This window comes from Phacochoerus africanus, chromosome 14 (genome assembly GCF_016906955.1).
Source record: "Phacochoerus africanus isolate WHEZ1 chromosome 14, ROS_Pafr_v1, whole genome shotgun sequence".
In the NCBI taxonomy this organism is placed as follows: Eukaryota; Metazoa; Chordata; class Mammalia; order Artiodactyla; family Suidae; genus Phacochoerus; species Phacochoerus africanus.
Window position 1 is genome coordinate 43,291,083 of NC_062557.1, and position 20,980 is coordinate 43,312,062.

The 20,980-nt window shown below is 35.7% G+C and overlaps 1 protein-coding gene across 6 annotated transcripts in view; it reads right to left on the reverse strand.

The window, feature by feature from the left end:
• NF1 (neurofibromin 1) overlaps positions 1–20,980 on the reverse strand; it is a 263,468-nt gene that overhangs the window by 111,618 nt on the left and 130,870 nt on the right. For 4 of the 6 annotated variants that reach the window (XR_007131866.1, XM_047758020.1, XM_047758023.1 and 1 more), the window contains exons 28-34: positions 20,214–20,375; positions 19,991–20,094; positions 12,942–13,077; positions 8,765–8,827; positions 3,748–3,906; positions 2,849–2,946; positions 2,258–2,404 (exon numbers count right to left, since the gene is read on the reverse strand). Coding sequence is in view for 5 of the 6 variants with exons in the window: in XM_047758020.1 (XP_047613976.1) it covers positions 2,258–2,404; positions 2,849–2,946; positions 3,748–3,906; positions 8,765–8,827; positions 12,942–13,077; positions 19,991–20,094; positions 20,214–20,375 (869 nt within the window). In the remaining variant the exon portion in view is untranslated. The remainder of the gene's footprint in view (positions 1–2,257; positions 2,405–2,848; positions 2,947–3,747; positions 3,907–8,764; positions 8,828–12,941; positions 13,078–19,990; positions 20,095–20,213; positions 20,376–20,980) is intronic. The other 2 variants (XM_047758022.1, XM_047758021.1) reach the window with 1 other exon arrangement.

The window sequence follows — 20,980 nt, forward strand, 5'->3', positions numbered from 1 at the left end:
AAAATTATGAAGTTTGCTAATGTCAATTTTGGTGAGGATGTGTATAAAGAGTTACTCTCACCCAGTGCTGTCAAAGTGTAAATTAAATTAGCAGGTACACTGTGAAAAGTAATGTGGCAATATCTAGTAAAGCTGAAGCTGTGTGTACCTCAGAACCCAGCAATTATACATTTAGGTAATACACAAAGAGACAAATAGGAAGAACATTTACTACATCGCTATTTAAAACAATGAAAACCCTAAATATCTATCAATCAGGAAGTATAAAAATAAATGCAATACAGTCATTCAATGAAATACTAGGTTAAACAAATGATAAATCTCAAATGGAATATTGTGTGAAGAGACTATATTCAGTATATCACTGCTGTAAAATTTTAAAACTCACAAAACTATGTCACATATACCTGTGTTATAATTTCCTTTTTTTATCAGTTACATGACAGAATGAAATTATAATAGATTTTCCCAAGAAATAAAACATTATAAAAACTTGAAGTAGTACAACAAAATAAATAATGTTAAAGCTAAGTTGTAGACAAGGGTCTCTGTTATTATGGTCTATACTTTTTGCATGTTTGGAATGTATTTTTTTTATTATTAATTTATTTATTTGTCTTTTTTTTTTTTTAGGGCCACACCTGTGGCACATGGAGGTTCCCAGGCTAGGGGTCTAATTGGAGATGTAGCTGCCGGCCTATGCCAGAGCCACAGCAACATGAGATCCAAGCCACGTCTGTGACCTACACCACAGCTCACGGAGCGAGGCCAGGGATCGAACCCTCAACCTCATAGTTCCGAGCAGGATTTGTTTCCGCTGTGCTACGATGGGAACTCCAAGGAATGCACTTTTTAAAAAAAAACATTAAAAAAAAAATCCTCTCATATTGGAGTTCCCGTTGTGGCACAGCAGAAGTGAATCTGACTAGTATCCATGGGGATGTGGATTCAATCCCTGGCCTCGCTCAGTGGGTCAGGGATCCATCGTTGCCATGGGCTGTGGTGTAGGTCGCATACGCAGCTTGGATCCTGTGTTGCTGTGGCTGCGGTGTAGGCCAGCAGCTACAGATCTCATTCAACCCCTAGCCCAGGAACTTCCATATACCGTGGGTGTGGCCCTAAAAATCAAAAGAACAACAACGACAAAAACCTCTCGAATTAAACTACATGAATATGTATGTGAATTATACAAGAGAAACGAATGTTTGCATTTAAAAGTTCCATAGCTTAAGTGCCACACATATACAGCATCTTCCTATCTTTGGCACATATTAGTCATGCTCATGCCTATTGCAATCCATGAATAATTCATAGAGGATTAAAATGCTCTCTCTTTTAAACTCTCATTTCCCAACTAGTTAGCCTTAGCTTCATGGTCTTCTACTTTCCCATGAATGAGCAAACCATTTTTATTAGCATTTAAAAATAATTTCAGAGTTCCCTGGTGGCACAGCAAGTTAAGGATCCAGCGCTATTACTGCTGTGGTGCGGGTTCAATCTCTGGCCCAGGAACTTCTACATGCTGTGGATGTGGCCAAACCAAAGACCTTTACTCATTTTATTCCATTTTATTTTATTTGGCTGCACCCATGGCATGCGCAAGTTCCTGGGCCAAGGACTGACCCCATGCCTCAGCAGCGACATTGCTGGATCCTTAACCTGCTGAGCCACAGGAGAACTCCATGGACTCACTCTACCTTTGTAAAAGCATACATTTGGGCCCTGTCTAAACATACGTAACTAGAAAGGACAGCAAATTATTCAGGCCACAAGAGACTTTAACTAAAAACAGTCAATGAAACAATTTCCAAATTAATAATTTCAATTATTATTAATTATATAAAACTTTATTTGCACATACTTAGAATATCACAAGTGGATTATAGGATTGCAATAGAATAGCAATGTTTTAATTAACAAATTGCTAAGACTTAAGCTGCTCTTTAGATTCAGATGCCAATACTTCTTTCATCTCCTAGTAAATTTAACCTTCTCTATCTCATATGGTACATTATGTTTGCAAACCAGAAAAAAACCAAAAGGCTAATTCATGATTTCTTAGCTTAATATTGAAAAAAATTCTGTAGCACTTATGTAGGTTTACTGATCATTTAAAATGATTTAACCATTTGCCTACATTTCTCTTTCCAAATCATAATTCTTATTCTAAGAAGATGCAAAGTAAAAAAGCACTATTCATGACTAATATAAATTTAAACTGAGAGTTTTCAAAATCCCCATGACTGGGAAATCTTACCTGTTGCTGGAAAGATACTGGCCAATTTTCTCTTGATTGTTCCAGAGGAGACGATGTAAAGCAAGTACATTGCCATCACTGATGAAGGAAAGACTGTGATTTACTGCATCACTTGTAGGACAATCTGATGCTATATCAAGGAAAAACCTTAAAAAATGCAAAGTCATTAGAATTTTAAAAACCAAAGATACTCATACCTATGTTTGAATTAAATTTATATGAAGTAACTTTGTGAAATAACTGGTATTACAAACACGGAGGTTTTCTTTGCACATGTGATTATCATTACACAAAACAAGAAGAAACTCAAACTCAAAACAAATAGTAAACTCAAATCCTTTCTTTTAATAGAACATCAACAATCGCTCCTGGTTTTTAAATATGGACATCACTATCAAGTTATGAAGAGTATGGATTTACTTCATTAATGTCTTTCATAGTGAATAAAATAAAAGTAGCTATGTTTTTGACCTAGAAGGAAAAGAGAAAAAACCTACGCAGGAGCGACATGTAAACCTAGTACATGGACCTAAGCGAAACTGAAAATATTTGAGCCAAACAGAACAACTGGCTAAGTGGCAGGTGGCTCACCTTCTTGCTGCATCGAAGTTGCTCTTTACAAAATCATTAAAAGGCCGCATATGCTCTTCTTTTGTGAAAAGAACATGATTGGCAATACTCTGAAGTATCTAAACAATAAAACAGGATTAGAAAAAACCAGATTATTTATTTATGAAACCTACTTATTCGTATATTGTTTAAAAGATATTAATTTTCTCACCAGTATAATTTCTACTGGTGGTTAAAATCAATTATTGCTCATTGTATAAATATTAGGTATTTTTATATGCTTTCCAAATATGATTATATATTTACATTATATATTTACATATATAAAATACACATTAAATTTTTTTAATTAAAAAATCATATAGGAGTTCCTGTCGTGGCTCAGCGGAAATGAATCTGACTGGGAACCATGAAGTTGAGGGTTCTATCCTTGCCCTCGCTCAGTGGGTTGGGGATCCGGCATTGCCGGGAGCTGTGGGGTAGACTGCAGATGTGGTTTGGATTCGGCATTGCTTTGGCTGTGGCGTAAGCCAGCAGCAACAGCTCGGATTGGACCCCTAGCTTGAGAGCCTCTATATGCCTTGGGTGTGGCCCTAAAAAGACAAAAAAAAAGACAAAAATAAATAAATAAATAAAAATAAAACATCTATATAGTATACATTTGGTTTCTAATTCAGAATTTCCCGAATGATTACATAGAAAGCTATCTTCAGAAGACATTTGCTAAAATATTTTCAATGATAATAAGGCCCATCAGGTATCAGTCTAATGAATTTCTTTACGGTATAAAGAAATAAAAATAAAACAAAGGCATATACATGAAAACCACAGGGTGTTTAAAAAATGAAGTTCAGTGAATATGAAAAACTAAAAATTTATGGAAGAGCAATTTTAGTTATATTACCAAAATAATTCCTCACCTTTGACATTAACTTCAAGCCCCTTTCGATTCTAGGTGGTGGTTTTTTATCTAAAATTCCTGCTTCATATGGTGAGACGATGGCAGGATTGATAAATCTGAGGAACATAGCACTTCCTACCGCACCAATGCTGTTCTGAGGGAAACGCTGGCTAACCACCTACAAACAAGGAGTTGAGAGTTGAGTATATGGTTTGAATTAAAACAAAAAAATGGGAAGAAAGAGCTCAAAAGTCAAACTGCACAAAAACTCTGAATAGACCAATCTTTGTGAACAACGTGCTGCTAATTTTTCCTATTCCCAAAACATCGGTAAAATTTATCCTCAATTCTTGCCCTCTATCATTTAAAAGCACAATAAAGGTATCAAGAAAAAAAAAAAGTCTCATATATGAGTTGTGCAGAAGAGATCTGAAAAAAAAATCTTAATTTTATAGTGCTTGTTTATACTGCAGGTTTGAGGAGCAACAAAAGCAGAACAACTTTTCAAACAAGGATTATCATATTTTACTAAGATTAAGAGATTACCTCTTCTAAAGGCAGAGCTAGGTTTTCAACAGCACACCCCTGAAACATCTAACACCTAATAATAAAATACTTACATTTTGTTGTGTACCAGGTACAACTGAATTTCTTGAGTAAAATGCTTGCCATATACAAAACAAAACTTAGTTTTCTTAGATTCCTATCGAGAGAAAAAACTTACTTACAGGTAATATTATTGCCAATTCTTTTTCTTCATCAGAATGCTTTAAAATATAAGGGCCTAACTTATTATTTAAGCCATAGAGGAAGGGGAATTCTTGGGGACCTAAAGAAAAAGGATCTCACCAGCAAAAGAGAAAAGCCCCATGTGTACCTCGATTTGTAATTCTGTCAAATAAAAAAAGTTAGACACAAGGAATGATTGCCCACACTAAAAAACAATGTGAGTCCAATATTTTAAATGGACTTATTTTCTTTTTCTCTTTGTAAAACTTTCCACTTGGAAGGTAAACTAGACTGGAAAAGTGTTGTAAAGCTGGCTCAGCTCCCATCTCTTCCTAGCATATCCTGTTTTAAATTAACATATGAAAATTATATTATTTTGAAATTTACATTTTTTAACAGATAACACATTTATTTTTAAAGAACACTCATATAATATTTAGATCTCTTCAACTATTCTTGCTTGGTGCGGCTAACTGCTGTTAAAGCAGTGTTGACTAACAGCAAGGCCACAATACTCCACTCAGTATTCTGGGATTCCAAAGATAAACCTGCATTTCAAAGGATATTGAGGGAAAATGAGAAAAAAGGATTTATGTGCAGAATCTCACATAGCTCTAGTTTTCTTCTCAACACCTCAATAAAGTAATACTTCTTGTCATGAATTCTCATGGCTCACTGACTCTAGATTAACTCTGGAAAGAATAACAATTGTTTAATTTCACTCTATTTCCTTTAGTGCTTCATGTAGTATACATTTTAAATGTATTCTTATACACTGCCTAAAATCTCAAAATAATTTTCCATCATAACTGATAGGATACTAGTAAAAATAAAATTTCAGAGGAGTGCCCTGGTGGCTCATCAGGTTAAGGATCCAGTGTTGTCACCATGTGGCTCAGATTGCCGCTGTGGTGTGGGTTTGACCCCTGACCCAGGAACTTCTACACGCTGTGGGTGTGGCCAAAAGATAAGAAAAAAATATAAAAATCAAACTTTTAGAGAACGATTTTTTACACAGAGAGTATCTTTGCAAGATGTGCTAACAGTGGTGAGTTCTAACTAACATATTCTCACCTTTATGTAGCTCAGGAAGTTCTCTTTGTGTTACAGTTAAGAGGAAACTGGTGAAGGTGGCTAAATATAGCAGCCTTAGTAGACTGGCTTTAAAAACCTAAATACTGTTTTGCAGCTATTTTTAACTGAAATACAGTTTCAGAAACAGAATTAAGAGGAAAACTCAAGAGCTTTTACTACTCTAGTACAGTGTTTAACCTTTTGGGGAATAGGAATAGAAAAATAAACGTTTACTTTGTACAAAAAAAAAATTCTTCACACAACTTTAGAATCTCCAGAGACCATCACTGCTGTTGTTTCTTTTAGAACTCCCAAATTTTAATCTTGAAACATAAGAAACAAATCAACAAACCTCCAAAATTTTAAAGCCTTTAAGGAGTGAGTTAGCAAGAAGGAAGAGGATGAAAAACTCCTTTATGTTAAATTGCAAATAGGTTGTTTTAAAAGAATAGCATATATTCAGTTTAATCCACTCCAATTATGAATTTTTTCCCCCATGCCTGCAGCATGTGTAAGTTCTCAGTCTAGGGATGTAACCCAGGCTACAGCAGTGACAATGCCAGATCCTTAACCCACTGAGCCACCAGAGAACCCTCAAAATGGTTTTTAAAAAGGTTAAGTCAGAGTTTGGTTTCCAAAGAATCAAAAAAATACTAACCTGCCGGGAAAGTGTCTCAAAAAAATCAACTATTCATATGCACATGGAGAACTCTTTCAAAATGCATTTTTGAGAGTGGCTATTTATCAATTTTCCCCAGGACAAAAATGTGCTAACGTGTGCCTCACATTTATACTCAGTACTACTCAATCTCAGAGTTCAATGAACATGAGAGTAAATTACTTCCCAAAGGGAATACTGTAAGACTTAACCAAAAGTACTACACATTCACTATCTTCCACATCTTCAAAAATAATTTATGTCAAAACTCAAACTATCCATACTGTAAGAACACACCGTTTCATGTATCATGTAATTGTATCTCACTGACAACAGAAGCAGTATATTTTTGAACCTAAAACCTGATAAAACAATCAATATCCATAAAAACACTCAGTAACAAGTCTTATGAATCAATTTATAAAAATACTTCTTTCCCTTTTACCACTAATTAACATCACTGTAATTTTACCTCGTAATGCACACATACTCAAATTGGTTTATTTATTTATTTCTGGATTGCAAATTTCCCTTTTTATTCTTTTTTATTAAAGTTAATTTACAATGTTACACAAATTGTTTTATTTTTTAATCTGCAAAAATCTAATTTATATCCAAAAGACATTCTGCATAAAAGGTCAAAGTAGGGCCAGTCTGTATGTTGAAACCAATTATCAGTCAAATGTCCCCTTTACGACCCCCCCATAAAAGCTGAACTACATGTTACTAGGAACTGCAGTCATACATTGTACATTAGCAAGAGGATCTCAACCCACTCATCCTTAATCACCTGTGTTAGGTTGACAACTTCTCAAAGGATATCTAATTACACAATACATGTCTGAGTATAATAAACAGATTTATCTATGACTACACAGCTATACACTAGAAGCCATAACCTTCTCTATATTTTTACACATTACAATCCATGGTACCATAGACCCCAAAAGAAAGTTAACTTGCCTTTTAAAAGATTATTAGATTCTGTTAAGCCAACAAGTCCGTAAACCAACATTTTAAATTTATAGTAACTATACCGTCTTCGTATTTTGGAATGTATTCTAAAATATCTGAAATTACCGATTAGATTTCCTTTGTTTTCTTGAGGACCTCATTATCACTTGTGCTTAGAAATACATTCTGAAAGTTAGAATTACCCAAAGACTTTTTTTTTTTTTTTTTTAGCACTAGTGGAAAAAAACATTTCAAGGACCAACTTTAGACAAAATCTTAATAAATAAAGCAATGTTAGGAAGGCTAGAAAACATGCTCACATAAAAGCCTGAATTTTAATTTATGTGATACACTACATAATGGCATTAGTAAAACACCAAACAAGAGTGTTAGAAACAGTAAAGAAAATTAAACAGTGATGGTGTGTATTATGTTAAGTCCACATATGCTGAGAATTAGAAGGCTGAAGCATTAGAAAGAAATGTTTTTATTAGGCAAGATGGCTATCCAATTCAATTCATTTGCTCAAGCTGACCAAATTTACTTAACGTATCTCCAAAAGAATCTCCTGTATGAACAGAAAATCATATGTCTCTAAATTTTAATTCACTTCTGAATTTATTATTTATTATATAGACAAGAAATGAAAAATGAAACCAGATGAATACTATATTGTAAATTTTACCTTTAAACTACCTACATGACTCTTAATGGTTTTCTTTATATCTTTCTCTAAATTCCTTTGGATTATATGAACAAAGGTAGTACTCAGCCTGATAAAGATCAGTCATAGTGACAGTTAATGGCATATTTAAAATGAATGCATGTTAATATTTTGGACAAATTTCACTCATGGGAAGAAAATAATTGTGACTGCCATCATTTTTTTTCCTTTTAAATTAGGCCTTGGTAGTTCATAGAAGCAGGTAGTATATTCATACCATCTTTGCAAATAAGGTATTTCTCTGTAAATATGGACTCACTGTTTTCCTTTATTTCAAAAGTACTACGTTCTCAGTCCCAATAGCTTAATAAGGATTTTCTCAAAAGTAAAAGTGGTTTTATTTTACCATTGTAATTTTTATAATCTAAGCACAAATATCTAAATCCTGGCTGAAGTCTTCTATCCTGTCTAGATAAAAATATAAGAAGTAAAAAATAAAACTTAGCTACTTTTAGGTAACTTTAGAAAGTGACACATGCCTTCCATGTACTTCTAATAATTATGAAAAACTTTCATCTCTAGGAAAAGAAATCACTCACATTACCTGCAAACAAGAAGCAAGAATGAAGAGAGTCAGCATTTCCTAAGGCCTTGAAATTAAGTTTCTTTTGCATTCATATATAGTTTTAAAGATATAATAATTAGACCAGGGATATCCAATTAAACAAATGCCCCCAAAAGGCCTTTGGGATAAATCAAACCAAAGGAACACAGAGAATGTTTCGATGTAACTTAATTCCAGGGTTAATTGAAATGAAAGCTATTTTGTGCCAGAATTAGTAGAATGATTTTACAGTGAAGGTCAAATAGGCTGAAGTGAAGATGTTCTTAACAAACAGCAAAAGATTTTTGTTTTGCTTTGAAAGAAACAGCTAAAAAAAAGTTCTCCAAACTTACTGATTTTTTGTTTTCCTTTTTTTCTTTTACTGTAGCTTTATTCAGTAGGGAGTGGCAAGTTGCCTACAGAACAGAGATGAGCACAAACAAGTCACAGCACCAACTACATACAGCAACAAAAACAATGTTGGCTTGTACATAAAATTACACGATCAGAATGTAACACAAATGGAATCAATGAAAAATTAGAAATCAACTGAATTTTGAGGGATGAATTTTATTTCTGGATTTTAATTTTTATTACATTTTTAAGCCAAAGCACTAAATAAATAGCAAGAAATGCTGAGATAATCATATCTACTATTTCTGGCTATAAATCACAGAAAAGGTCTCTTCAAGTGAATTTGAGGATCTTTAATATTTACATTTCAGTTAATTCCTAGCTTTTGATAAATTTCATACAAAATGTTTATTACAAGTAGATCACACACTAAAAATACTTCCATGTGTTTACATAATTGTTCTTGATATATATTTACATATACTTCTCTGTGTATCCTTCAATTGACTTAACAGTTCTTTTCTCAATGGCTGGCATTAATTCATATCCTACTGATTAAAAAAAATTAAATGGCTAAATGTAACAGAAAAATACGCATTAAGAGATTTTAAACTAAAAATCTTCCATAAGAAAGACTACTCGTAAAATATCACTTATTTTTGTTTGCAGGCTACTTCCTAAAAAGTTCTAATGGGGGAGGTTAAGAGCTCTGTAAAATTTGGGAAAAGGATGTTATCAGCTCAACTAGAAATAAGCATTAATTAATATTAAGGTGAAGAAACTGCAGAGAAAATTACAGAATAAAACTTGAAGCCTGCATAAAAATTTTCACAGATTTGACCATTTATCAGAATGTCAAAAAAAAATTCCCTCGAACCCACCAAAACATATTGGTTTCATCTCTCAGAGCTCCTTCTAGGCCAAAGAGCTCTGTTAAAAGATTCTTCACTGGACTAGACTAGGCACAATCATTATTTTTAAAATATTTAAAAAACAAATTAGAATTCTTTAATCCACCCTACATGGCATTTTTATTCTAGGAATTCTGTGCATTCAACACCATAACCCATAATAAATAGGGATTAAAGTTAGTTCATTTGTACACTCATCTACCCATCCATCAATCCACGTAGTGACTGTGCATTTACAGGCTAGATACCATTCAAGGCACTGGAAGACAGCAGCATTAAAACAACAAAATATAGTCCTTTGCTCAAGGAGCTTTGATTCAAATTTTAGACTATAAACAAAAGGATAGTACCCCAATTTATCACAAAAATGCAGTTTTATACATTCTTTTTAATTACGATGTATAAGTATCATTTACAGCCTTAAAATTTTTGTGTAGATGACTTCTGTTTGGAGAAGCAGATCTGCTAGAAAATATGACATTTATTTAGAATCATAATATTTAGGTCTTTCTTAGAATTCTCTCATCACAACTTATGAGAGATCCATTCTGGGAATTATTTTCTCATTATCCCAAAACTATCAGGAGGAAAAGTGGAAATAAATACATTTATTTATTTATAGTGAAATAAATGCCTTGGTTATAAATCTAACACATGTTCAGAGTCAGCTATTCCTATATAACTGTAATGCAGCCACTAAGTAAGGAGGCATGTAAAATAAAAAGCTGGCCAAAGCATGATTTTAAAAAGGCCTAACCGTCAAAAATATTAACTCAAGTAAAAAGAGCTAAAGCTCAGAGAAATTTATTAGTTAGAAAAATACTCATTTAGTGTTCAAATTTTCCCCAGTAGGTCCCAAAGCAGGAACCATGTTTACTAGAGGAGAGAAAAAAACAATTGTCTACTATCCCTCCCAGCAGAACATAAAAGTACAAAGGTACCATTATATTACTGCCAAAGTCAAAGAGGCAAGGAAAAGCCAGAAAAGGGAAGACGAATAAAAACAGAAGAACAAGCAAAGCGGAAAAAAATACATTTAGAAGGAGAATCAATGAAAGAATATCTTGAGATCAAGTTTATTTTTCTTTCTTTTTTAATCAGTAAATGTGAAATTCCATTACGTCACTTATTAAAAAACAAACCCTTATTTATAAATAACATAGCATAACTTTACTCCATAGTATTGTACACTGCAACAATAAGTTTATCCAATACTTCGAAAAATGCACTAACATTTAAATAATATTTTTAAAGAGAATAATTGTATGTAAAATTTTAATAGAATAATTTGGGTCTGTTGTAATATGGGATATTGTATTATAGGATGCTTTAAAAAACTCAACACATACTGTTTAATAAGCCACCAATTTATCACTTGGCTCAATTTTCTGAAATTATTTTAGCTACTGCCTTCCCTTCCTAACTATGAAAATTGGCAAGAATCTTGTTTACTTGGGTGGGAAGAATGGGATAATTTATTCCCTTATTAAATATTTCCTAAGTACTTACTAAGTGCCAAGCCTCGTTCCTTTTTCCTTATCAATTGGGACTCCAAGTTTGCCGATGATACAAAAAATTTTTTCTTTAGGTTGACAACCACATGAAGAATTTCTACTAAAATCTACTAGACTATGTATGGAACCAGGTGGTCAGTACCCATTCACCCTGCCCCCTTTCTTTAGGACACCACCTTCGGCATATGGAAATTCCCAGACTAGGGTCAAATCAGAACTACAGCTGCCAGGATCCAAGCCGCACCTACAACCAACACCACAGCTCACAAAAATGCCCGATCCTTAACCCACCGAGCGAGGTCAGGGATCAAACTCACATCCTCATGGATACTAGTCGGGTTTATTACTACTGAGCCATGACAGTAACTCTTCCACTCACTTTTAACCAGCTCAATCAAAGCCATCGCCACTTTAAAAATTCATTTGTTCTCTGAAAATAGTAACATTAGGCTAACGAAGAAGTTGGCCCCTACTATTTTCAATACGGGTTCACCATTTGTCTGCCTAGTTTTATAAACAAGAGGACTGAATTAGATATAAAGAGAAACCTGAATAATACCCAAACTTAAGAGAAGATATTACTATTTAACATTTACTATGTTAGACTTCATATTATAACTAAGCCATCCTGTAGTCTCAGATTCTACTGGGTGAAAAAAATTATGTGGGACTCTCCTAAGCTTCCCTGAGTTAGTTTGGAAAGATAGGAAAAGTCGTGATAAATTAAGAGAGTTTTAATGTTAAGTATGCTTTATCATCTATGTATATGATGAAAAGTTTTTTTTTAAATAGATACAGCAGATACATCTTTATAAATAGCAATGGGGGAAAAATTCACACAGACCAGCCTGAAACAGCTTTTTAAAATGATGATTTCACTGATCTTGCTAACGTCTCTAAGCAACTAAAGCCCTGTGCTAAAAAAACAAATGGCTGGGGATGACTCTGCAAAGAAAAAGACACAAAGGCATAGGTTTTGGTAAATACGTAAGTCCTTTCCCCTATACCTGTCCCTGTCCCCAAATTCAGGCCCAATAATATTCCAGAATCACAGTTTAGACAGGCTAATGTGGATTTGCATTCATACCCTTGGAGTGATTAAATCATTTCTGAAACTGCATACACAATTCAAAAACACAGTGGAAGACATAAAAGAACACGGACCTAATTTCCTCAACAAATAGGGGATGACTATGGACATCTCAACTCGGAGCATTACCTGCTGTGATAGTGTGAGAAAGCCTATAATTTGATGTGAATAATGATGCAATACACTTTGTTAGTAGCATTGTACATAAAATAAACATCAGTCCGTCCAGGAAAAACCTGACACAAACACAACATAGCTTAATGAAGAAATCAAAATTATAAATCAAGCATTTCACAATGCAAAAAGCAAGGAGTGGATTTGGCTCTATAAGTGAAAAAGACCCTATTGAGTAATTTAGGTAAAAGATAATAACAACAAAAATCCCATAATATATCTCATTTCAACCGCATCTATTATACCCAATAGACGTGGTGCACTTTAAACTTGTTCTCAACCCAAGGAAAATTTATTATTTTTAAAGTACCCTCTTAAATACTTTGTATTTTTACAGCCAACTTAAAATAATTCTTAATATATTACTCATCCAAACTGATTCATTATTATCAATCACCACCTATCAACAAACTAAATCCATCTCTTATAAAGTATTCTTTTAAATTTAGTTGTGGATTAATATGGGAATCTCTAACCATAAGCATACCTGGTATAAACAGTGGCACACACTTCGTAGTTGAGGTGGGAATTCCGAGGAGGAACTGATGATGGCATGGAAGAACTTCTCAGTCATCTGAAGGAGGTTCCGCTGGTTTTCCTCAAGGCTCTCTGACTGTTCTAACCTATCCCCACCCAAAAAAAAAAAAAAAAATTAAAAAGCAAACTCAGTTAAAAATAAACAAACATGCTCCTTAAGAGACAGTCAGCAATGATCTTGATTTGAACAAATCAACTGTTAAAAAGATAATTTTGAGAATTGTGCATAAAAATTCTTATCCTGCTATATTCTCACAAATTTAACTTTTGTCCATCTAGTAGGTAAGACAGGGCTTCTCACATTTCTAATGTTTACTTCCATGACTTCAGTAAAGCTAGCCATGCTTTCACCATTTTGTGGCTATTCAGCTTTCCCCTATTTTGAACTGCTTTTCATAGCCAGTCGGATATCTCTAACTGCTAGGTGTCCCTACTGCCAGCATCTAAAATTCAGTTTGTTTAAAATTAACTGATTTTTCACTCCTACTTCTATGTCTTATCTGTGTTCCCCATGTTGTCAATGGCAACATCACTGTTTCAATCATGTCATTCAAGTGACCTCTGGTGTCACCTTTGCCTGCAGGACTGCATTGCTCTTCACATCCATTCAGTGTTGCTCATTCTTCTGTACAATCTCTAAAGTCTTGGTGCTGTGATTAAAGGCAGATATGTGGAAGGCAGATTACTAGGATTAACTTTTAGCCCTACTATTATTGACCATTATGACCTTGGTCAAGATACTTAACTTTTCTGGGCCTCAAATTTTTCTTTTCTTTTTAACCGGTAAGACATAAATAATTATAATACCTACTTTACAGGTTTTTTGTTCGTTTTTGTTTTGTTTTGTTTTTTTAAGAGCTGCACCCAAGGCATATGGAGGGCCCCAGGCCAGGGGTCGAATCAGCTGTAGAGACTGGCCTAAGTCACAGCAACGCCAGATCAGAGGCACGTCTGCGACCTACACACAGCTCACAGCAACACCAGATCCTTAACCCACTGAGCGAGGCCAGAGATCCAATCCGTGTCCTTCTGGATACTAGTCAGATTCATCTCTGCTAAGCCACAATGGGAACTCCTACTTAATGGGGTTTAAATTTTACCCAATGGCGATCAAAGCCACAAACCCTTATTTGAGCTTCCCAACTGGCATAGTCCGAACTCTCAAAACACATTCCCTATGAAAGTCACTGCTGAACTACTTATCATATGTCTTATCTCTCTTACTAAACTGTAAGCTCCTTAAAGGATGTAATCATGTTCATCGCCTTAAAAACTAGCCCAGTACTTTACCAAGGCAGTTCCTGAACAAACACTTGTTTTAATCTCTTAACTAGTAATTTTCTACCTCTCTACTAATTTATATATTACATAAAAGTTTGGGACAGTCAAGTCATCATTCTAGATTTCATGCAACTCACCATGTGGTGCAGCATATGGATATAGTAAGAGTCTGGAAATTAAGGTGGCCTACAGGCAGGGAAGATTTTGTGGAATAGGTGAGTTCTAAAGGTGGGATAGAATTTGCATAGGCAAAAAGAAGTAAGGGTATTTCGGAAAGAGGAAGGCAGGATAAATACTCAATTTAAGGCAATAAACATTTAGCATACATCTATTATTTGCCATCTTAATGCCAGGTGCTGAGGATTTAACAATAATTGGACTTTGACCTTCCCAAAGAGAGGAAGGACAAGTACACACAAGTAGTGAGTATAATAATTCAAGGACATAAAAGACAAAATAGCAAACCAGAGATAGGCATGACTAATTCTCATGGCTGGGGGTTGCCAGAAAGCCAGAGGCAGAAAATGAACTTGGAATATATCAAGAACTAAAAAGAGACTGTTCTAAATATGGGAACTTGATGCAGAGAGATCATTTAGGAAGCCATAATAGTTATTCAAATCTGAGACACGGAGATCATGGGAGCTTTGTGGTATGAAAGAAAAGATTAACAGGTTCTTTAACAGAGCCAGAAGAGATTCCTGGAAACCTTGACACTTCTTATCTACCTTGTGGGAACTTTTTTTTTTAATAGTCAACACAGCAGCAGATATGCTGCAGTCTCTTTCCGGTGTCCCTCTAAAACATCTAGCTCTCCTACCTCCCACATGCCAATGATAACTTGTTGGCTATTCCACTAACTCGTTTCTGTTCAATAATTTAAGCGTTTGTGTATGTAAAATTTTTCCCTTTGATTTTCAAAGAATTAGCTTTTGTTTTATCCTACTGTTTTCCAGTTTTTCAATTTCATTGATCTAATTTTTATGTTTTTCCTTCTGCTTGGTTTAGGTTTATACTGAACTTTCTCTAGTTTTCTAAGATGAAAGCTTAGGCCATTCATTTTAGATTATTCTTCTTTTCTAATGCATGCATATAATGCTGTAAGTACTGCATTTCACAACATCCATGCATTTTGATAAGATGTACTTTCATTTTCAATCAGTTTTTTTTTTCTTTGCATTTCAGTTTTGGAAATTTCTATTGACCTATCTTCAAATTCACTTAGCCTTTTTCAGTTTTATCCAGTTGTACTGAGAAGCCCACCCAAAGGCATTTTACCTTTTTGTTATGTTTTTGATTTCTAGCATTTCTTTTTGATTTTTTTCCTTAGAGTTTCCATCTCTATTTAAGTTATAACTGCTCTTGAAGGTTGTCTACTTTTTTCCATTAGAGCCTTTAACATATTAATTAGTTACTTTAAATTCTTAAGTCTGATAATTCCAAATTATGCCACATCTGAGTCTAGCTCTGATGCTTTTGCTTTGTCTCTTCAGGCTGATTTGTCTTGCTTTTTAGCATGTTTTATAATTTTTTGTTGAAAGACCCAAAACATGTCAGGTAGCAGAAACAGAGACAAACAGGTCTTTACGTAAAGTTTTATGTCAATCTGGCTAGAACCTAGGTTGTATTTAATGGTTGCTGTAGCTATAGGTGTCAATCTCTTCCAGTGTCCTTGTGTCTTTCTTCCTAGTCGTCTACACTTCCCTAGAAATTTCTTCTTAGGGTCTCTGTGTTGAAGTTCTTTGCTGTAAACCATTATTAGCACACTGGAGTCCTGCTGATGTAGTGGAGTAGTGAGATAGCTGGGGCAGGGATACAGTCCATAATCTTATGCTTAAACCTCCACTGTTTTCTTGGGCCAGGTTCCCTGGGCTGTGACCTTCAAAAGAATGTCTTAGCTGCTTTTTTTCTCCCCTTATGTGAACCAGGAAAGGTAGAAGAGGCTGAAGTTGGGTAAAACTGCCCATCCCTCAGGTCAGATAAGGCTCTGGTAGTTTCCCTTGAAGGCAGGCCTTTTAAGGGAGAACAGAACCCTGAGGGCATATACTTTTTTTTTTTTTTTTGGTCTTTTGTCTTTTCAGGGCCACACCAGCAGCATATGGAGGTTCCCAGCTAGGGATCTAACCAGAGCTACAGCTGCTGTCCTGCACCAGAGCCACAGCAACTCCAAATCCGAGCAGCATCTGCAACCTATTCCACAGCTCATGGCAATGTGAGGCCAGGGATCAAACCCGCAACCTCATGGTTCCTAGTTTCCTCTGGGCCACGATGGGAATTCCCTTTTTTTTTTTTTTTTGCATATTCTAACATGGTTACTTTTCCCCTTTCTCTGCCCAGAGTACAGGGGATTTTTCTCCTATCTTCACCATAAGAACCTGGTAGAATTTATGGAAGTCAAACTCACAAAAATGTAGGGGTTCCCCTAACACAAGGCCCCAGGAGTTTTTTGAGTTTATTTTTAATGGCCACACCTGCAGCATATAGAAATTCCTGGGCCAGGAACTGAATCCAAGCTGCAGCAACGCTGGACCCTTGTGACACACTCTGCCAGGCTGGGGATTGAAGCCTCACCTCCAAAGCCACTAGTCATGCAGTCAGATTCTTAACCCACTGTGCCACGGCGGGAACTCCCCTCTAGGAGTTTTAATTCTCAAGCTAATCCACAATCAAACCTCCAGCAATTTGTCCATTACAGTCTAGCTGCTCCTACCAGATACCGACTCCAGCTTCTCCCAGTAAGCTGGGATTCTCAGAATTTGCCTGTCACTCCAGTTTTTTCCTCTTTTTGGGGGTGTGGGGGTGGTTTGCCCTTCGATTCTCTGATGAATCTAAGAAGAAATGCTGATTTTCTGTTTTTAGCTTTTTTTAATTGTGAACATGGGAGTGTCGACTTCCAAGCTCTTTACATATCATAGAATGCCTCAGTTTGATTTTAAGAAACATGAATATAGGAAGTTTGTCACCCAGTTCTTCTCTGTACCACAGTACTTAGTACAGGAGATTTCTTTTAGGCAGTTAGTTCACTCTTTCACTTGGTAATTTTTTAAACTTCAGAAAGTAAAATTGCTTCAAGGTATTAAAAAAAAAAAAAAGGACATTAAAAGAACATTGTTTTTAAGTTTTAATCTACAATTATTTAACTATTTTAACAATAATCAGTTAATTTAGTGCCAAAGTTTTGATTAGATATTATTGTTGATACTTCAGCAAAGGCAGAGCCAAAAATATAAACTGATAGAAGCTGCCAAATAAAATAATTTAGAAAAAGCAACCATCAAAAAGCTTTGAACTTGAAAATTAAAAATAATGTTATGGCCTTAACAGAAAGACAAGATATGGGGCTTAGAAAAAGCAAGCATAAAGCAATTATTTACAATTTTATTCAACAAATACTTATGAAATGCCAACTACAAGCCAGATACCATGCTAAGTATTCACAGAAGAATATAAATATGTGTAAGTAGGAGTTCCCACCATGGCTCAGTGGTTAACGAATCTGACTAGGAACCATGAGGTTGAGGGTTCAATCCCTGGCCTTGCTCAGTGGGTTAAGGATCTGGCGTTGCTGTGAGCTGCGGTGTAGGTCGCAGACGTGGCTCGGATCCTACGTTGCTGTGGCTCTGGCGTAGGCCGGCGACTATAGCTCTGATTAGACCCCTAGCCTGGGAACCTCCACATTCCGCAGGTGTGGCCCTAGAAAATACAAAAAAAAAAAAAAAAAAAAAGTATAAGTAAAAGAGCCAATTGTCTAAGCGAGAGTTAAATTCATAAAATACATTAGCATAATTCAATGTTACCATGATGGTGTAGAACACACAGTAAAGATTATTTCTTTGTTCATGTGTTGTATATGCATATGGGCAGCACCGGGGGACAGGTAGAAAGCTTCACAGAGACAATGGTTTTTTAATTGCAACTTGCATTACCCCTTGGCCTCTTTCCCTTCTAATTAACTTCTCATTATAGGAGTAGGAGTGAGATACATTAAATAGTCAAATATGCTCAGTTCAGTGCCATCCCCTCCACTCTAGATACGTCTGCCTCTAGAAAAGATATATTCTGGTTTTCTCTCCACTTCTGACAAAAGGCTTGCCAGCCCCTGTGAGGGAAGCCTGTAGTTACCCAGCTCTGCAAAGGATGGGGAAGATGATTCTAATTCAAGGTATGTTAGTAAGCCTATATACCCACAAGATCTAAAGCCAATTTTTTCTTTTCTTTTCTTTTTGCTGCACCCATGGCATATAAAAGTTTCCAAGCCAGGGAATCAAACTGACACCACAGCAGTGATCCATGCAGCTGCTGTGACAACGCCAAATCCTTAACCTCCTGTGCCACAAAAGAACTCCCAAAAGCCCCTTTCTGGTCATTTTTATCAGAAATAAAGGAAATAGCTGATTTCTGGGTGCTTCCTTCCCATCCTTCCTCCTCCTGCCTTTTTGGTTTTGAACTTGGGGAGGGAAAAGGGATATTATTTATTAGGCAACTCCAATCCCAACAAACCCATGTGTCAAGTCCCTTTAATCTGTGGAGTTCCAGTTGAGCCCACTGTGGCTCAATGGGATCAGTGGCATCTCTGGAATAGTGGAACGCAGGTTTGATCCCAGGCCCAGCATAGTAGGTTAAGGAGCCAGCACTGCTATAGCTATGGCATAATTTGCAACTGCAGCTTGGATCTGATCATTGGTCTGGCAACTCCATATGCCTCCATATAACGCAGATTAAAAAAAAGAAAAAAAAAGTATAATATGTGCATATTTCAATGGAGTTAAAGTACAGAGATTATTACATCAAAGAATGACAAGAGGTGACAGCAGATTAGTCAGATGACTGTATTTTTTCTTGCAGTCAATGGGGAACAATCACACTTTATTTCTAAGAAAGAAAAGTGACCAAAAAATTTAGGTTTTGGAGTAATTCCTATAGCCAATGACTTGCAAATAAAAAGATTATGCTTTGGAGTTCCCACTGCGGCTCCAGCAGGTTAAGTACCCAAAACATGATGTCCATGAAGATGCATGTTGGATCCCTGACCTCACTCAGTGGGTTAAGGATCCAGCATTGCTGCAAGCTGCAGTGTAGGTCACAGATGCAGCTCAGATTCAGTGTTGCCACAGCTGTGGTGTAGGCCTACAGCTGCAGTTCCTATTCATCTCCTAGCCTGGGAACTTCCATATGCTGCAGGTGCAGCCATAAAAAAAAGAAAAAAAATAATGCTGTGACAATAATTAGAAAGTTACTGCAAGTCAATGAGATCAACAGATATGGTACTGGCTAAATAAATTATGATACTGCCAAACCACAAAACATTACTCAGAGTTAAAAAGAAGGAGGTTCATCTTTCTATACTGACACAGAACAATCTAAGACACACAGTTATGTTAAAAAAAAAAAAAAACAAGTTGTGAAATCATGTATACAATGTTACCATTTACATTAAGAGCTCACATTGTAACATAGTTTCTACAACTAGAAATATGTATATGTAAATGCACTAAAAAAGGACAGAACAACAGCCTAACCAGTAACAATGCTATATCTCTAGGGGTGATAGCCAAAGGCATCTTTAACGTTATCTGTAATTTTCTTTCAGAAAAATGTATTTATGTGTAACTTTTATAATTAAAGACTAATTTTAAGAATCAAGGGGAGAAGTTATGAGGGCCTTGTCTCAGTGGTAATGGAAAATGGAGAGCGGCTGCAGATGATGGGATGACAAACCTGGTCGGATCCACTTCAAAGCTAACATGTTGCCAATCAGAGGATGTGATCACAATCCGTAATAAAGGATCCAGGAGTTTCTGTAAGTAGGTAGCACCATATACCTAAAGAATACACAAGGAGCAATTTACTATGTCTGCTCCAAATATCTTGCTCTGTATATTCTACACACAATCACTGTTTGGCATACCTCCACACACACAAAAGATAAACAGATACAAACCTTGAAACAGAAGGTCATTATTTTACTGGCTAAGCTGTTGCCTCGGAAAAGAGTCTGCATGGAGTCTGCCAATTCTACTTCCTTAGAAAACATGTTCCAGAGCAGTTGGTAGAGTAAATGCCGAGAGTCAAATAGAGTCACTAGAACTCGAGCTAGTTCATCCTGAGAACAAAACAAAATTGTGTTAAACAGTTGCATTTTTCCTTAAGCAGGAAACTGAAAGGCAAATCCAAAGCTGATAACTGCCTGCTGAATAGAGCACATGGTGACTGATAAAGTTTTCCCCTGGGATTTATCTGGGTGCATCTGTTTATGATAGATGACTGTCTCTAAACACCTACAGTAGCTATTAATTCTAAAGATTACATGATAAAAGGTAAGAGAGGCCAAGACTTCATAAGAAGATAGAAGAAAAATCCAGGACTCAGATCAAATTCTATGACAAAATTTAAGAAAACAGAATGAGAAGATGACAGCAAAGAATTTGATACACAGATCATTTTCTTAGAAAATCAATGAGAGGGAATAAGACTTTGGTGACCACAAGGGTTCTACTCCCTTCTCATATTGTCAGGGAAACTCAGTGAATGCTGAACATGGGCTAGGCAAGAAATAACAAAAATGGAAAAACTATGGGATTTGTAGCAAGTCAAGAAAAAGACCTGGGCGATGCATTCAGAACCAAGAAATTAGTAAGATTTACATAGAAAGTGGGGGTGGGTGGCTCATTCCCATCTAGTATCTAAATGATAACCCTCATAATTCCC